Source organism: Ornithodoros turicata, chromosome 1 (assembly GCF_037126465.1).
Source record: "Ornithodoros turicata isolate Travis chromosome 1, ASM3712646v1, whole genome shotgun sequence".
Taxonomy (NCBI): Eukaryota; Metazoa; Arthropoda; class Arachnida; order Ixodida; family Argasidae; genus Ornithodoros; species Ornithodoros turicata.
Genome location: NC_088201.1, coordinates 142,591,392 through 142,611,127, shown reverse-complemented (window position 1 = coordinate 142,611,127; position 19,736 = coordinate 142,591,392). Strand labels below are relative to the sequence as shown.

The 19,736-nt window shown below is 48.0% G+C and overlaps 1 protein-coding gene across 1 annotated transcript; it reads left to right on the top strand.

Annotated features, from left to right (window-relative positions):
• Window positions 1-127: 127 nt before the first annotated feature.
• On the top strand, window positions 128-1,780 carry LOC135386216 (uncharacterized). The gene has a single exon (XM_064616034.1). The coding sequence runs from the start codon at window positions 128-130 to the stop codon at window positions 1,778-1,780; it is 1,653 nt and encodes a 550-aa protein (XP_064472104.1).
• The last annotated feature ends 17,956 nt before the right edge of the window (window positions 1,781-19,736 follow it).

Here is a 19,736-nt window from a genome sequence, read left to right as displayed (position 1 = left end):
GGAACAGTGGACCGCATCCCTTCTCCTTGCCAAGGCACGTGTAGCACCGGTCAAGAGTGTCTCTCTTCCGCGCCTGGAACTCCTCGCGTGCCTCATCGCTGCGCGGCTGGCTGCGCATGCACGAAAGATGCCACTACTCTCTCCGCTGCGTACGAAGTTCTGGACAGACTCCACCGTCGCACTCCACTGGATCACAAGCGCACAGTCCCGGACACCCGTCTTCGTTCAAAACCGTGTGAACGAAATTCGCCGGTCGACAACAGACTCCGCATGGCACCATTGTAAGAGCCGGGACAACCCAGCAGATCTTCTAACTCGCGGGATTTCTGCTCATCGCCTACAGAACGAGTCTCTCTGGTGGCATGGAGCTCCATGGTTGTCTCAGCCCCGCGGTAACTGGCATTCCGAGTGGTCCGATCATCCTCCGTCGCCACCACCGAGCACTGAGGACGCTCCTCTACCATCAATGTGCAACGCTGCGTCAGCAGTACGTCCTCCGCCTGTGTTCAGCTTAGATCGTTACGGCACTCTCAGCCAAATGCTTCGAGTCACTGCATGGGTTGCCAGGTTCATCAAGAACGCCCATCCCAGAAAATCACACAACGGCGACCCGTTAACTGCATCCGAGATCGCCGAAGCGGAGCTATACTGGATTCGGCAAGTCCAAGAGGCAGTCTTTCACGAAACCCTCGCACTTCTTCGTCGTGCCGATCCACTGCCCCGCTCCTCACGACTCGCGGCACTGCGGCCTTTCCTGGACAGCGACCAGATCCTGCGTGTCGGGGGTCGACTAGCTGAGCTTCTTGACTCAGACAGCTTGAAACATCCTATCATCTTACCAAACACGCACCTGTTCACGCATCACACCGTGATGCACACACATGTACGCTTGTGCCACGCAGGGGTCCAGACGACGCTGCTTGACCTGCGCAGTCGCTTTTGGATCCTGAAGGGGCGTCAGTCAGTGAAGGGTGTCGTCGCTAGGTGCCTCGTATGCCGCCGCATGAAGCTTCGACCAGAGCACGCTCCATTCGCTCCACTTCCGCGTGACCGTATAGCCGAGTCCGGACCATTCCATGTCATCGGCGTGGATTTCTGTGGCCTCCTTTATGTCAAGCAGGGTCCGACTGTCACGAAGAGTTACGTCGCACTTTTTACGTGCGCCGTCACACGAGCCGTCCACCTGGAACTTGTTAGCGACATGACCACTTCCTCGTTCCTGCTCGCCTTTCGGCGCTTCATCGCGCGACGCGGCGTTCCATCCGTAGTCTATTCGGACAACGCCCGGACCTTCCAAAGATGCGCCGGTATCCTCGCTCTCCTGCCCGCCGAGGATGTGCAAAACTTTGCCGCCAGCCTTCGCATCACCTGGAAGTTCAATGTTCCCTACGCACCTTGGTGGGGCGGGTGGTGGGAGCGGATGATTCGGACCATGAAAAGCGCACTGAAGGTCTCACTTGGACGAACGCGTCAGACTTTTGAAGGGCTCACCACGTTGCTCCACGAAATTGAAGCGGTGATAAATAGTAGGCCGCTAACCGGTGTGAGTTCTGATCCCAACGAAGGGCCACCAATTACGCCCTCGCACTTCTTAACCGGCGGCAGATCAATCCAGCTCCCGGCATCCCCAGAAGAGGAGCAGGTTGGGACGACGACGCTGCACAGGCTCAGGGAAGAGCAGCTGCAAGCTCTCGCGATGTTTTGGCGGCGGTGGAAGAGAGAGTACCTCCTCCAGCTGCGCTCCGCCCACGAAAGTTCCGCGGTGACCCAACGGCGTTGAAGGCGGGTGATGTAGTCATCGTGGGAGATGACTCAACACCACAGCTCCTCTGGAAAACGGCAATCGTAACCGCCAGCCACCCAAGTCGAGACGGCGTCGCAAGAGCATTCACGCTAAGACTGCCGAACAAACGACATATCGTGCGCCCTGCGCAGCGGCTCTACCTACTCGAAGCAAGCGTGGATCCTGGCCCCGGGGAGGATGTTAAAGATTGAGAACGAAGAGGAGAATGGGGGCGCGGGGGTCTCGCGCTTTGGTCATTCGCTAGTAGGCTGAGCTACGGTTCAGTTCACTTCTAGTAAAGTCAGCTGCTGGTATCGGGTCTGGTCTCCTTTGTCTACAATATATATATATAGAGAGAGGGGGAAAGCCATTAAAAAATAAGTAAATGATGCTAGACGTGTTTGAAATTCAAACTCACGGATTAAAATGGCTTATATGGCTGCACGTAGAGAAACAGATACTCATTGAACGATGCGACAGCACCAGAGGACACGTGTTTCGCCGTGTTTGCGGCTCATCGGCCCTGGGTAGCTGCGCATCGTTCGCGATTGGCAAACCAGGGGTCACTCAGCGAGCGATATACACCTGGGAGGGTGACTGAGCACTCCTCAATGCCACAGTGCAAGCCAGTGAATTATAAAGAGGGGGGAAAAGCCATTAAAAAAATAAGTAAATGATGCTAGACGTGTTTGAAATTCAAACTTACAGATTAAAATGGCTTCTATGGCTGCACGTAGAGCACTGGGCTTTCAGTGAGTGAGTCATCTCACCCTGACGGGAGGAATGACGTCTTACGTGACCTTCTGACGCCATCCACTCAAACGTTGCCTGCCTGCGTACTGTTGATGAGGCCCAACAATGCCGAAACAGCTGTCCAGTACTGGCATGGCGACGTTTGAGTCACAAACATATGCTATACGTGCAGCCATAGAGCTCCGGCTATTTTTTTCCTTGTATACTTCACTGGCTTTACACTGGGCTTTCAGTGAGTGAGTTATCTCACCCTGACGGGAGGAATCACGTGTTACGTGACCTTCTGACGCCATCCACTCAAACGTTGCCTGCCTGCGTACTGTTGATGAGGCCCAACAAGGCCGAAACAGCTGTCCAGTACTGGCATGGCGACGTTTGAGTTACAAACATATGCTATACGTGCAGCCATAGAGCTCCGGCTATTTTTTTCCTTGTATACTTCGCTGGCTTTGCACTGGGCTTTCAGTGAGTCAGTTATCTCACCCTGACGGGGGCAATCACGTGTTACGTGACCTTCTGACGCCATCCACTCAAACGTTGCCTGCCTGCGTACTGTTGATGAGGCCCAACAAGGCCGAAACAGCTGTCCAGTACTGGCATGGCGACGTTTGAGTTACAAACATATGCTATACGTGCAGCCATAGAGCTCCGGCTATGTTTTTCCTTGTATACTTCACTGGCTTTGCACTGGGCTTTCAGTGAGTGAGTTATCTCACCCTGGCGGGTGGAATCACGTGTTACGTGACCTTCTGACGCCATCCACTCAAACGTTGCCTGCTTGCGTACTGTTGATGAGGCCCAACAAGGCCGAAACAGCTGTCCAGTACTGGCATGGCGACGTTTGAGTTACAAACATATGCTATACGTGCAGCCATAGAGCTCCGGCTATTTTTTTCCTTGTATACTTCACTGGCTTTGCATCGGGCTTTCAGTGAGTGAGTTATCTCACCCTGACGGGAGGAATCACGTGTTACGTGACCTTCTGACGCCATCCACTCAAACGTTGCCTGCCTCCGTACTGTTGATGAGGCCCAACAAGGCCGAAACAGCTGTCCAGTACTGGCATGGCGACGTTTGAGTTACAAACATATGCTATACGTGCAGCTATAGAGCTCCGGCTATTTTTTTCCTTGTATACTTCACTCGCTTTGCACTGGGCTTTCAGTGAGTGAGTTATCTCACCCTGACGGGAGGAATCACGTGTTACGTGACCTTCTGACGCCATCCACTCAAACGTTGCCTGCTTGCATACTGTTGATGAGGTCCAACAAGGCCGAAACAGCTGTCCAGTGCTGGCATGGCGAGGTTGGAGTTACAAGCATATGCTATACGTGCAGCCATAGAGCTCCGGCTATTTTTTTTCCTTGTATATATATAAATATGAAACACGTGTCCTCTGGTGCTGTCGCATCGTTCAATGAGTATCTGTTTCTCTACGTGCAGCCATAGAAGCCATTTTAATCTGTAAGTTTGAATTTCAAACACGTCTAGCATCATTTACTTATTTTTTTAATGGCTTTTCCCCCCTCTTTATAATTCACTGGCTTGCACTGTGGCATTGAGGAGTGCTCAGTCGCCCTCCCAGGTGTATATCGCTCGCTGAGTGACCCCTGGTTTGCCAATCCCGAACGATGCGCAGCTACCCAGGGCCGACGAGCCGCAAACACGTCGAAACACGTGTCCTCTGGTGCTGTCGCATCGTTCAATGAGTATCTGTTTCTCTACGTGCAGCCATAGAAGCCATTTTAATCTGTAAGTTTGAATTTCAAACACGTCTAGCATCATTTACTTATTTTTTAATGGCTTTCCCCCCTTTATATATATATATATATATATATATATATATATATAAGCACAAGGAAAGGGGACACAGCGACGGTATTTTGAGGTGTTTGTTGTCAGTATTTGAGGTGTTAATAGAATACAAACAAAGGTTTATTTTACATAATTAAAACATTATTTAGGAAAATGGGGAAGTGTCGACATTTCGGAGGGAAGCTCATCCTTCTTCGGGAAAACATATATATATATATATATATATATATATATATATATCTTGAAAAGTTGGAGTTGGATCGGACGGCTACGTAATTATAGTTGAAATAAATGGGAGACAGAAGACGAAAGTAGGGGAAGTAACAAAAAAGGGGTTTATTAAAACTTAAAAATCATAAAAGTTAGGGAGGATGTCTACGTTACGGCGGAAGCTCCGCCTTCTTCGGGACAAAAGAGCTAAATGTGGCCACGAGGCTGATATGTGGCCCCCCGCAGCGCTGCTGTGAATCATCTTCAGAACGTCCTTTCTAAGGGCTGCTGGCACTATGAGTTGACGCTCGGCAGTTCGCCCATCTGCGGACTCCCACCTGCGGAAAAGGAGGCCGCCGTGCAGTTCGAGCGATTCCCACAGCGACCAGTAGCTCTTTAGCTGCTCAGATTGACGGGACACTTCCTTCCACGGTGGCCGCGCTCCATCGCGCTTCCAAGCGATGACAGGGCCGATGTTTTCGTCGGCTTCCTGCGCCGCCCTCATGGTCTCGCTGTTGGCTTCGGAGTCGACTCCAACTGCGCAGGCCGCTCGCTCAGCAGGTGCGTGCTGAGTGCATTCCCCATCTTTCCCGTGGACACAGGGCAACCTTGACATGGCGTCGGCATTCGTGTGATCCCGACCTCGACGGTGTTTCGCAGTGAAGTCGTACTCTTGCAGTGTCTGCAGCCAGCGCGCCACCTGTCCCTCCGGATTGCGAAAGGAGAGAAGCCACTGTAACGCCGCATGATCTGTCCTGAGAGTGAAGTGACGCCCGTATAGGTAATGGTGGAAATGCTGTACCGCCTTGACGACTGCTAGCAGCTCCCGCCGTGTAACACAATAGTTTCTCTCAGGCTTACGGAGCGCCCTGCTAAAGCATGCAATTATCCTCTCTTCACCGTCTTGCACTTGCGATAGGACAGCCCCTATGCCGGTCAGGCTTGCATCAGTGTCGAGGACAAACGGAGTATCTGGAAGGGGAAATGCAAGGGCAGGCGGCAACGACAGGCAGGACTTCAGCTGGAGGAACGCCTGTTCGCACGGTGGTGTCCATTTGAAATTCTGTCCCTTGTCCAACAGTTGGTAGAGGGGGTCTGCAATCTCTGCGAAATGTGGGACAAAGCGACGGTAATACGAACAGAATCCGATGAATGTTCTGAGGCTGGGTTTGTCCCTTGGAGCAGGCCAGGACTGGATGCAGTGAACTTTGGCAGAGTCGGCTTGTACACCAGCTGCTGACACGAAGTGTCCGAGGTATACGACGGAGGGTTTTAGGAAGTTGCACTTTTTCGGGTTGAGTTTGAGGCTCGCCGTACGTAGTCTCTGAAACACCCGGCGCAGGCGATCGATGTGTTGGTCTATGCACAATGATGTCATCGATGTAAACCAGGCATACCTCGGGAGGAAGGCCGGACAAGACAGTTTCCATAAGTCGCTGGAAGGTAGCAGGCGCATTACATAAGCCGAATGGCATCACTTTAAACTGCCAAAGCCCGCGGCCGGTGGTGAACGCAGTCTTTTCCTTGTCCTCGGGAGCAACCTCCACCTGCCAGTAACCGCTGCGCAGGTCCAATGTAGAAAACCATGCGGCTCCAGCAAGCGCATGCAGGGTGTCGTCGATGCGCGGCAGAGGGTACGAATCCTTCTTGGTAACGTTGTTCAAGCGCCTGTAGTCCACGCAAAACCGTGTGGAACCGTCCTTCTTTTTAACGAGCACTATAGGGGAGGCCCACGGGCTGGACGATGGCTCGATGACATCTTGATCGTAGGGCGGCACCGTGACGGTGCGGCGGCACACGACGTAGGAGGGGTCCGCGTCAGGGTCCCTACACGAGCGGAGGACCAGTTGCCGGTCACCGAGGAGGAGGGTGCCATCTCGGAGGCTGATATCAGCCTCGTGGCCACATTTAGCTCTTTTGTCCCGAAGAAGGCGGAGCTTCCGCCGTAACGTAGACATCCTCCCTAACTTTTATGATTTTTAAGTTTTAATAAACCCCTTTTTTGTTACTTCCCCTACTTTCGTCTTCTGTCTCCCATTTATTTCAACTATATATATATATATATATATATATAGTTATCGCACCGCACCCGACGAACCACCCAACGCCTCCTAGTCCATCAAGGCAGATTACACACTTACGCCAGTGTGACGGAACCAGCAGGTATGGGGAGACAGTTACCATCATCAGCCACTGAAGATGTGCCTTCTCTGGGACTCTTCCCTGCGGTACTCGCGGCATTTAAGGCTATTGTCTCTGCATTTCCTTGTGCATCGCAACTGACCGAGGTTCAAGCGCTTCTGGTATTGAAGGCATTACCTTTACCTCAACAAGACGGCATTGTATAGAAAGATCATAGCGATGCAGTGAAATCCTCGACGCCTGCGTGACAGGCTCCCTGATTTTAAATCACATCTCAATCTTGTTAATGGATACACAGTCTATCGATCTCATCAATCCTCTGAGTGCAGAACAGTGCTATACGTTCGTAATTACCTCGTTACTGTGCCCATAGGGTCAGTTTGTCATCGCTCTTATGATTATGTCACCTGCAAGATACGCCCTCGGCCCATGTTGTTAACGTTCGTCAGCATCTATATACGTCCCGCGATACAGGTTCCATGGAGTGTCCTCGAACGTTTATTTGATTCACACGGCGGTCGTGCTGAGTGACTTCAATGCTCATCATACAGCGTGTGCAAGCCGAAGGACGGACGGCAGGGGCAGGGGCAGGCGGTTGTCGAAAGCAATGAAGAATTGTGTCATGTTCCTGATGAACAATCGAGAGCCAACTTATATGCGATCATCAACGTCAGTCGATGTGTTGGACCTTTCGTGGTGCTCAGAGTACATAATTCGCCAGTTGTCGTGCGCTACGGATGCCAACACCAGCGGTAGCGACCATTTCCCTCAGTATCTTTCGCATGATAGACTGCTCCTCTCAGCAACTACTGGACGTGAAGACCTCAGAACATCTGTGTACACCGGTATGTCACCAGAAGTTCTCTCGCAACTAATTAGTTGCGTCATTCAGGACGCGGTGGTCATGTGTGAAAGGGTAACAGGACACGTCGGCCATTCTCCAGCAGTAAACCACCTTAGGGCATTACGTCGTCGAACAGCTCGTATAGGACGGGGCTACTTACATTGTGACATACCGCCGGATGAAAGCTAAAGTAACTTGAGGACTTAAGGAAGAAGATCGGAAGCGTTGGCGTAAGTTTTGTCCACACATTTCCCCGTTTGACCCAGCCACAAAGATCTCGAGGACAATCCGGAATCTGAAGGAGCCGGCCATCAAAGGAATCCTCTCGCGACATTGAATATCGTAAAGGGTGAAGGCGAAAGCACTCTAGCGACGGACTTCTGTGTGGTACTAAGGACACCGGCGGCTGCCTCGACGACTCCGGCAAACAGCAGTTTTGTCCAGAGTTTGACGGCTGAAATTCACCAAGACTAGCCCAGTCCACTGGCTCTACTAGAGCAAGAAACAGTGTTGAAGCTTGTGAACGTCGGCTCGTCCCCGGGACCCGATAAAACCACTTATGCCGCACTGCGAAACCTTGACGGCCAGTCATTTAGTTGTTCCCATCTTGAAACCAGAGAAGCCCCCAAATGCCCTATCATCCTTTCGTCCTGTGAGCCTGACGAGCTGTATGGGAAAACTGATGGAGATAATGGTTTTGCATCGTCTCGACTGGTGGCTCGCAAAGCAAGGTGTGTTCCCTCAAGAAATGTCTCGATTTCGTCCCAACCGAAGATCCATGGATCCAGTTCTCAACAGAGTCTCTACCCTCCAACATGCTCGTGCTGATTCGCGGATCGTCGTATCGGCTTTCCTGGACATCAAGCGCGCATATGACACCGTCTTTCGGACGTGCGATGAGCTCGCCGCATTAAGCACCTTGAAACCAAAGCGCAGCGACGGCCCCCTGCCATTAAACATCTTTCTAGCTGAGGATGGGGTTGTGAACAGCGCTTCTTTCTAGCAGTTCACATGGCTTCGGTGAGGGCGACTCTGCTTAACATCCTTCCAATCATGCACTAGATTTCCACAACATCATTAAATACGCTTCGTACCCTCGAAGGGTACTGTCCTCTAAGCATTTGCCGCTGCCTTGGAGTTACAAGAATGGCTGAAACACGGCAAGTCGTGGCTGAAGCTGGTGAACTGCCGGTTGAGGTTCTACGTGAACGTGAAACACTTCGTACCTTTGCGTGCGCACGTTCCTCCTCACCCGCTCCTCAGGAAAATTCGATACCGCCCTCAAAGCGACTTCTATCGAGTAGCACAGAGGACACGCCAGAGTCTCACTGGCTTCGTAGCTGAGGACGTAACGGGCCCTGGTCTCTGTCCGTACCACCTACTTTCGTATGCCATCCGAACCTTCTGGACGAAGACACCCTCCCGAAGTCATCCTCCCCCTCAAGGCGTTTGAGCCCATTTTATGCTCTGGTAGACGAGAAGTTTCCTACGTCTGCAGCAGCATATACAGATGGCGCATCCAGAAACGGCAAGTCCGCCTCAGCATTCGCCATGCCATCCAAAAGCGTAGTGCAAGGACGACGCCCTTCGCATACAACCTCATCAACAACTGCGGAACTCTATGACATCCTTTCCTATCATGACCAGAATTCAGGGACACCTCCTTTGATGCAGGTTCTGCCTGATAGCAGAAGAACATGTAAGAAAGCCAACTTGAAAGAAAAGTACGACGTGAGGAGGAAGGAAGATGGAAAGAGGCGTGGGCAGACGAGAAAGGGAATTTGTACATCAGATATCGTGCACGGAGCCTGGATATCAGCAGCGATTGCCTAACGCAGAATGAAAACGTGATGAATCAGCTCTGATAACTTTTGCCAAGCTTTTCTTTGCTGTACTGCTGCTCAGAATTCTGGGTTGCTACTCGTAGCGTGTGGAACGGGATGATTGGCATTCGTAAGGCTGGTCAATATCTGTTTTTGTTCTCTCTGTGGGGAATGGGGATGCCGTCAACGATGAGAAATGTGCGTCCTGGGGCGACGTCTAAGGGAACTGCCGGTATATGTGTGACAGCGTCGGAGGAAAACCTGAGAAATTACCCTACATGATGACAAAAAATTATGCTCTATAAGCTACGAAGACGAATTCAGTAACTGCTGCTCACTTTGTTACTTGTTACTCCGTTATCACTGTGTCATATAGTCTCTTCCCGCCATCATCGAGAGTTTGTCGGTTACCAAAACCCTCCCCTAAAAAATAAAAATAAACAAACAAACAAGCAGAACAGTGCTTAGTTTCAGAACATCTATAGGTGGCAGCAGGGTCACGTTCGACACAAAAAGTGATTGGTAAACTAACACCTCCTATAGATAGCGGCGGGCCTACGCGCTTACGTCACCTTTGGAGGCCTGTCCAGCTATGCTTCTGCTTCGAGCTTTCTTCTCGTTCGCTCTTTCATTTACTTCATAGCAGCATCCGCAATTGTAACATCGGGCCTTCCTGTGTGACGCAGGGCGCGGGCCTTCTCCTTATCTTGGAGCTGTTGGGTAAACTCTGCTCAAATGAGTCCGAGAAACCGAGAAAAAGGAAGAAAGGTGGTGATAAGATGGTAGGGAGCAACGGACGTCATATCAAAGTTTCCTTTCATCGCACCAAGTGTAGAGTCGGGCAAACGTCCGTCATGTTTCCCGCAGATAATCGCCATTCTTCTGGAATTTTTGCGGGCGTCTAATTCACTTTATTGTGAACATGATAGACAATGGAAATTGATGTTCCCAGGCTGGAACACATAGAAGGGACAAATACACACAAAGCCTCAAGTGCCTAAGAACAATGAATGAAGAAAGAAGGAAGTCACTGAAAAGGTTAGCCAGCTGCAGGACTCGAACCCACATCCTCTGGATTGTTGGTCCACGGCTCTACGAATTGAGCTAAGCTAACACGCCTCTACAATGACTTCCTGGACCGGCAATCCAGAAGATGTGGGTTCGAGTCCTGCAGCTGGCCAACCATTTCAGTGACTTCCGTCTTTCTTCATGATAGACAATTTTACCAAACCGTTCACAGCGTGGCTTGCCTGAACCAATCAGTGGATAAGGTTCGGAGTCTTACATAAGTACAAATTGGCACCGGCAAGTATGATAACCTTACCAACGGTCTGCTAAAACTGATATTGCGCTTGTTATTGATAACGTGAAATAAGACTTCGACTAGCAAGCAACGACAGTCCTCGCAGTCCCATATGAAGACACTTTGTAATAATCGAGAAGCGGTAAATAAAAACACGGATGCAAGTACAAGTTTTCTCACCCGTCGGAAGCACTGTGATGCTTAACCCGCAGTCTCCGTGGGACGTGCGTGACTTGACATGACAGTTTGATTAAAATGCATGGGAGGCCTTGCGAGAGCCTTAACAAGAGCACATTGTTAAGGATGAACAAATAAAATTTAAAAAGAGAAACAAGAATTTCGACCCCTCGCGCCTTGCTGTTGCAAAGATAGCGGTTGAAGATGCTCTGTCTGCTGTTGTTTTGCAATGTTAACACCTTGGTATTCTGCAAAGCAGGTACTTCCTATAACGATGCAGTAGATTCGGATGCAATGAAAAGTGGTCTACCTTTCACGTACTAGTCATGTTATATCATAGTGTCTAACAACTGGCCATCTAGGAAGAAAATTGTAACGCTCTTGCCTTGCTGTAATCTCAAAACCATTGATGGCTTGAGCTACATGTAGTTGAACTACATGTTTGTAGATAAAAGGTAGTCATCAACTACTTGCAGAAAAGTAGTGGCAACTACTAGTTAAACTACTATTTCGAGTAGTTAACTACAGTAGTTAGGTTACTGCAGGCACCAACTACTTCCGATTTTGCCGCAGGCTTTACGGCAATACTGTGCTTCGGACTTTTACCTTGAGTTCCTTGTTTGATGAGAACGGAGGTGCAATTGTGCCGTGCATGAGTAGTATATCTTCACTTGTATCACCGCTTGTGGTTCATATTTAAGTGTCCGAGAACACTATAGAATGGGTTTGGTATTGATGGACAACGTTAATAAGTAGTTATAGATGTAGTTACAATACATTGCAGTTGTTAAAGGAATAGTTTTAACTACCTCCACTGAAAAGTAGTTGAACTACTAGTTAAACTGCTCCATCGCGAAGTAGTTAGTAGTTATAGTTAAACTACTGTAGAAGTAGTTAGTGGCCATCACTGCTCAAAACTCTCTTCATAGAAAAGAAGAAAGGCATGACCCTTAGATTGAACCAGGGAACACGAAACTAGAATCGACATCTGCATCACTGAACCACCAGCCCAGAATGTTGTCATCGTGAGGGACGAGGACGCAACCGCTTTGGAACGCACACTCAGCAGCCGTTACTTCTTTGGTCGCGTAAAAAAAGAAGAAGAAGAAAAACAAATGAAAAGAGCTGGGGCATACTACAGTGCCACGAAAAGAAACGTAGAAGACAGGTTCGCCTTTCATGCCTGACATGAACGCTTTCGAAGAGGACAATACTTTCTGGGGGAAAAAATTTCTCGAAATACAAGCACAAAGGCACGGTAATGTATTTGAAACGGCGAAAATTAGTACCACACACACAAAAAAAAAGAAAAAAAGAAACGACGCCCTTGCGCTTCATTCCAGTTGTACACCATCGTGGGACCTCTCATAGAAGTAGCTAGTGTTGACACGTATTTCTAAAGCTCAGGGCCAACGAATATTCCAAGTGAAATGCATAGCTTCATTGAAGGGTAGCGAGTACGCCGTACAAGTCAACTTGAGGAGGGTGTGTCGTGCAATTCTGGAAATAACTGAAATATCAGAATCACGTAAAAATCTGTTCATATGGCGAGGGTAATCCTCAGCGCTTCCAATTGAAAATGACGACCTGTATTGCGATGAAACTAGAGTGAGTGATATACTAGTATATATGCACTGGGGGCGTCACTTGAGACTGACCAGAATTTTATTAAATTCGTGGTTAGCTTTCTTTCTAAAAAGTCGTTGAATATATCTATTCCAGACGGGGCCTACTCAATGGTGGTGGTGTATCACTAATTAGTCCAACCGTTGATTACGTTTATAATGAATCTTCACAATTCCTGAAAACAAGTTGAACAAGTTCCAGATTTGTAGAGCACAACCCTGAGAAGTATAGTCAGCAAGAATCGAAACAGTAGCACTTTGCTGTGCCCTTAAAAAATATGCAAAAATGCACCATCGTCGAGCGTTGCGCGTGTTCGGCGGCCCCTTTTTCCTGCCGCTCTCTCACTGTTAACCTTTGACAACACTCTGCACTCTTGACAACATTCTGTTCACATCACGCTGTTCATCAAAACATGGGGCACCCCCGCTTCCTAGCGTCCTGGTAGATATGTTGTTTTTCTTTTGTTAAAATCTGGTAGAACGTACACACTTATCGAGCAGCAGAATCGGTGATTTTATTTTTGTTATCTCCGAGGTAATACATTTGTAGTTTTATTGCCTGACATTTATCACATCAAATCGCAAACTGCCTTGGGCAGTGTTGAGCAGATCGAACGAGATAATGACAGAAAGAAAATCAAAGACGGCATGTTTTATGATAACGTAGACTGAGAAACGGCGTCACTAATTCTCCTCACGCTTACCGCTGGGGAGAAAGCGGCCTGTTCCATGATTTCAGGAACAACCTGATGTCAGTTGAAAAGGAGTGACACCGAGACTGGGAGATGAGAAATTAGCCGCAAAATCCGCACAATGCTCAGTTGTTTTGTATTTTCGCACATTTTTTACTAGTGCACAAAAAGGCGCTGTGGTTTCGGTTCTTGTGGGGTAGACACTCCAGGGTTGTACTCTCCATCTTTGCAATTACGCGGTCAACGGATTCTCACTAATCACTAAGATTAATTACGAAAATTAATTAGTGGCTGCGCTATTTACTGATACACCACAACCATTGAGTAGATCTCGTCCGGAATAGATATATTCAACGACTTTTGCGAAAAAAAAAAGTCAATAGCGGATATAATAAAATTTAGTCGGTCTTACGTCACGTACCCTGTATTTATGACAATAACCTTGCATGGTATTTTAAATATATTGATATATTTTGGTACCTAGAACGAGCTAACCCGTAAGGAGATCACGGCCTTGCACAATGCTGAGAACGAAAGTTTTGGTGAGTTAGGAAATAAAGAAAGTTTAAGCCACATGTCCGAATTTTATGCTAAATGATTGACATGTATTTACACTGCAAGAAACACGCGTGGCAGTTTGTTCATCTTAATTCCCTTTACGATTAGAGCGCGTCAAAGTTGACCCGCATAATTGGTTCCGTCGTCACATCGATCTCGAATGAAAGTTGCACCTTCACAGGGAACAAAGGACGCTTAAGCCACAAGTTCGGAATTCATGTTAAAGGATTGATAATCATCTACATTGCAACAAACACGCGCGGCACCGTGCAGAACGGGGATTCCTGTAACGGTGAACTAAGTCAGAGTGCAATAGAAATTCATTTGCTATTCACACATTAAGGGCAGAGGCGATCGTAGAGCATTACCGCAACTAAATCAGACCGAACCGCATGCAATATGACATAGACCCAGTACGGCATTATTAAGCCAAAACTCTGACGCTCTCGCCCTGCCGTTACTCTCATGGCTCCCACTAAAAATAAATAAATAAATAAAATAATATAAAAAAAACTAAACAGTCCGCGGATCGAACCACACACCTCGAAAGCTATAACCAACATCCCCACCAATGTGCCAACACCGCCCGTTACTATCACCTTGGGGTGATACAGACGCTACAGACGCTTCGCAGGCCACACTGAGCTTCTCAACACTTCGTTTATCGTGGGAACAACATTACAGCGGCCCACAGTTTCTCACAAAATTGCAAAGCGTAAGAGACAACTTCCCATTTCATGTTTGACCTGGGCATTTTCTGCAGAACCCATTGTTTTGGCCAAGTACGAGAAAAATTGCACACCAATGCATTCTGCCACGAAGCCAATACGGCGAAAATAAGTCCTCCAGGAACAAAACTGTGACGTTCTTGCGCTTCCACTCCACTTCACCGCCATCGAAGGACCTCTCACAGTAACACCCTTGTGTGGGCATTTCTTTCTAAGGCTCATTGTCAACAGATATTCTAACAAAACCAGATGGAATGCATTGCTTCATTAGAGGGCAGTATGTACGCCGGTCAAGCCAACTTTAAGAAGCTGTGCTTCTTAATGCTTTGGGAAGTTATCATCAGTGTATAATTATAGCTGTATAATTATGTGAACACGCACTGTTGTGTTGTCAGATGTTCTTAAAACCGAATGGCAATTGTCGATAAACAAAAGGTATTCTGCTAAAATTTTCTCAAATACGTTAACACAAACGAATTCATCGAACAGCGACATCTTAGTATAATTAATATGGCAAGAGATTACACTTCGAAATTCGTGTTCCACCCGCGGGCGCATAATGTGCCAATCATGCTCTCAAAAGCCTATCTAACTCAAGAACTGAAGTCAAAAACAGTTACTAAATCTAAATATGCAGCGAAAAGTTCAACGGACGCGTAAAGTTAACTTCCCTGCTACACAACGCTGCAACGCAGAGAAGCCACTTTGACTGTTTCCGAAATTTGGCATCTGGGCCAAGTTTGCCGCACAAGGGAACCGCAGACGATTGAGTGACTCTGGCACTTCTTCCAAATGTTGAATCTAGTGGTACCCTACAACGCATATCCACGGGAATATTACGGTGCATCATACATTACCAGAGATATTAAGCGATGAAATCGTCTCCTGCGTGAAAATACCCATACCTCTATGTATCCACGGTCCGAAAAGCGGGATGTCTGGGGAACCAAAGGTATTTCATGTACAATGATATTTTTCGTTTGTATAAGCTTAGAATAGGTGTCAGAACGTGTATCCTCGGGAATATTACGATACCTTGGATACAACAGCTGCTACAGCCCTTTTTTATTGTCTTGGCGGCAAGTTTCACTCAATGGCCGCGAGAGGGCGCAAGGCGTCGCTGTCCACGAAAGCTGGGAATGATGCAGCATATCGTTGATTTTGCCCCGCGGTAGTGAGCTGTCTTCACTGAAACAAAATCTGCACTGCAATTAAGCTATTGAAAATTCTGACGTACCAGGCTCAGCCTCACCGCTTGTGGCGCATGTGTTAATGGCTTTCCTCTTTGTGCTCGAAGCAGGGCACCGGTTGGTTACTTTGACAGAAAAAGACTGCGAAATGTTGCTGCAGAGATGATAAGAACAAAGGTTAAAGAAAAACGCGCCTTTTTGGCGCGTCTTTACACTCCGTGCAGACGTAACCGATTTTTTTTTTCTCTTGAACACATACAGGAATACGTACAATTCTCACGTGCTATAAAGCGGAAATGTAGAGCCACTTATGAGTAAAGTTTCAAGCGCACGGAGTAACGCGTCTCTGAGACAGGCGACATCGAGCAAAAAATGTCGCATCTGGCCCCGTGTCTTATCTTGCACCACCTTACCCCACTTCATTAATTGTCTAGTTAGCTTATTTAAACTCCCAAAATTTCCCAACGGAAGGTAGCGTTTTTCTGCGTTAATTAGAAAGCCCATGGCCACAACACACCATTTCAGTCGCAAATACAGGACCTTTCACAATGTTTCCACAAAAATTTGACACTCGAAAACATGTAATACCGGCCAGAAAAACCGTCGCTCGTCAAGGCGCATTGGACAAGTTGCCTCGCGTAAAGTATGAGGTGGAGGAAAGGACAACACAAAAAACAGCACAGAATATCCAATGTCGCTGATTATCAGTAATTGATGACTGCGAACAGATAAGCTTGTGAAGGGAAAATGCGTGATTGCGCCCGGACTCCGCTGTCCTTTTCTTTTTTGGTGTATTTCTCGTGCTGTTTCTACGCGCAGTGGGAGTGCCTCCGGGCCGTGCTGAGAGTCCGTGCACTACGAAATCTGAAAGCGTGTTTGCAGAGACGGGTCAAATAATGAACGAATACTTGAAGGACGTTGAAGTTACGATTGGAGCAGCATGTGGTGGTTAGAAAATTTCTACAAAACAAGAAAAAAACGTTACCTTTCCTTGGCAACAGTTTGAGTTCAGTTAAGATAATCAGCCTAATTAATGAGGTGCACTCATACAAACCGCCTGTTTGGGTGGCAAATCCTTCACAAGTGTCATGCAGAAGGTTTCCATTATTATCTCTTGTATTTTTTTTAATTGCTAGGGGTCACTTCCTCGTGCATTACCCTGCAATTCATGTGTGTGATTTGAATAAACTGCTCTATCAGTGTCCGCAGTCGTGTTGTTGCATGTATGTTGCGTCTGTTTATGCTGCGCTTACCACGTGACACAGTTCTCTGCATATAGTTCATACATCAACACAAATCGGGTACATTTTTTTCAGTGATGGTAACAGTCGTTACATCGTTACACGATGGCGGCCTCCGATGTTTCACACAGGAGGAACACCCACTTGCTAGCAGTCGGCCGTTCGGAGGACAAATATGCGTAGAACGTCCATGCTGTTCGCCAGGCGCAGAAGAGACAATCACGGGAGCGCTGCCGTTTACCATTACCCCGTTGCTACCAAGGGGGACACTGTGAGCGCAGAGCCGTAGCAACGGGGGTGCGCGAAGGGCAGCCGGCCCGAGCGCCCTCGCCAGAGAGGGCGCCGAACGCCCTGGCAGGTTGGTTGGACAGTATAAAGTAGGAATAATGAGAATTCGAATATACGGTCTCGGCAGTGTTAACTGGCGTTTTCTTTGTTTGGCTTCTGGCGGCAGTGAGGGATGGGGCGGGCACTTTAGATTTGCCCTGCCCTGTGCGCAAACTGGCCTCGCGACGGCTTTGAGTGAGCGATAGTGCGACGTTAGCGGTCCTGTTGCGCCGTTTCGTAGGGTTGACTCCATGCGCTGACGACACTTTGCTCAACGGTGATTGACATGGGCTCATTTCATCAAAGGGGACAGCTCACGTTTGCTGGCTTGCCCGAGCAATATATTCCATGTGTGCGGTAATATGTTTCGGAATTCAGTAAAGCTTTGCATATCGAGAGCCAAGGGACGGCCGACCTTACGAGAAATGACGGCATGCAGGACATCACAAGACGTCGCTGCTCGACCGAACAATATGAAATAAATCATGCGGAACTGAGCATTGTTTCTTCTGATTTTTCCTGGATGAAAGGTAATAAAATTATGTATACTTTTCACTGAATGAAACAAGAATATTGTGATGAGCGCTGTCCGTGAATCCACCCTGTGTTTCTCGTACGTTATTCCAATGTTTATTAAGAAGATTATTACAGTGACAGAGGATGGACGCAAATTACAGGGCAATATACAGGGCATTTTTATAGTTTGCAGATTTTTGTAGAAAGGCTATGAGTGCAGCATAGACGTCGTTCATGTAGTTCGATTAAACCGCCAAACGGACATCCTCTCGAACAGGGTGTGTAACTGCAAGAAGCCTAATTACCTAAAATTCATTCATCAACTATTTTATTAGGAAGACAATCCTCGTTGAAAGCCACTCGGTCTTTAAACAGACTGGAAGCGAGAGCGTGGCGTGAAAAATCCGTTGCTGGATTTTGCTACGCAAACGGGCCAAACCGAAAACCGAGCACCTGAGCAGCAAATGACCCGATACCACCCATCTTCGTAAATTACCCGAACCTTCTGGAACGCAGAAATCCGGTTCGTTCTCAAGTCTTTCAAGCTCATTTTTACGCTCTGGTAGACGAGGACTTTTCTACTTCTGCAGCAACATATACAAATGCCGCGTTCAGAAATGGAAAGTCCACGTAGGCATTTGCCACACCATCCAAAGGCGCACCACAACGAAGACATCTTTGCATTAAACCTCGTCAACATCTGCACTCTGTGCCATCCTTTTTTTCAGCAGCACATCGTTCATCTTACCCCACGGCAGTGTTCAATCACTCAAATCTGCACTGGAAGCTATTCAAAATACTGGCTACGAGGCTTATCCACATCGCTGGCGACGGATGCTGCAAGATGATGTTGCCAGGAGACGAATGTCAAGGTGCTGCATTAACTCATCGAAAGCGACTCGATGTAGTTTTACAGCTCAGTGGCGTTACCGCTTGAGGCAAGTTAACTCTCCCAGATGCTGTTACTGCGGTATTCTAGAAGATCTAGAGAACATCCTTTTTCTTTGCCCACACTACCAACCTTCCCGAACTGCACGCTCCGGCTCCCCTAACCAGCTATATATATATAAAGCGACTCGATGTAGTTTTACAGCTCAGTGGCGTTACCGCTTGAGGCAAGTTAACTCTCCCAGTTGCTGTTACTGCGGTATTCTAGAAGATCTAGAGAACATCCTTTTTCTTTGCCCACACTACCAACCTTCCCGAACTGCACGCTCCGGCTCCCCTAACCAGCTATATATATATAAAGCGACTCGATGTAGTTTTACAGCTCAGTGGCGTTACCGCTTGAGGCAAGTTAACTCTCCCAGATGCTGTTACTGCGGTATTCTAGAAGATCTAGAGAACATCCTTTTTCTTTGCCCACACTACCAACCTTCCCGAACTGCACGCTCCGGCTCCCCTAACCAGCTATATATATATAAAGCGACTCGATGTAGTTTTACAGCTCAGTGGCGTTACCGCTTGAGGCAAGTTAACTCTCCCAGATGCTGTTACTGCGGTATTCTAGAAGATCTAGAGAACATCCTTTTTCTTTGCCCACAGTACCAACCTTCCCGAACTGCACGCTCCGGCTCCCCTAACCAGCTGGACTCTCGCCCCCCCCCTCTCTCTCTCAAAATTGCTTGATCCCTGGCCAAATCTAGCCTACCAACCTTCTGCCCTCAAAGCTCTTTCGACCTTTTTGGACACCATAGGACTTCGATCCTTATTGTGCAGGGGCTTTTTATTTCATTGCACCATCACACCAGCAACGGAGTAGACTATCGCCCCTGGTGATCAAACTTCCCATTTATCATCTCAAAATCGAGTTGTTGTTGACCTTCGCAACCGGAGGCTTGTGTGGGCCGCAAATCAGGCCTGCATATCAGTACCTACTCCTATCATCTCCAAAGCACGTAGTCCTCTGACGTGAAATGAATGCTGCGCTTCTAGCGCTTCTGATCGGCGTGTACTGTCCTTTTTTTTTCTGGTGGCGATTTTAATGTTAGAAGTTTCTCGAAAACTGT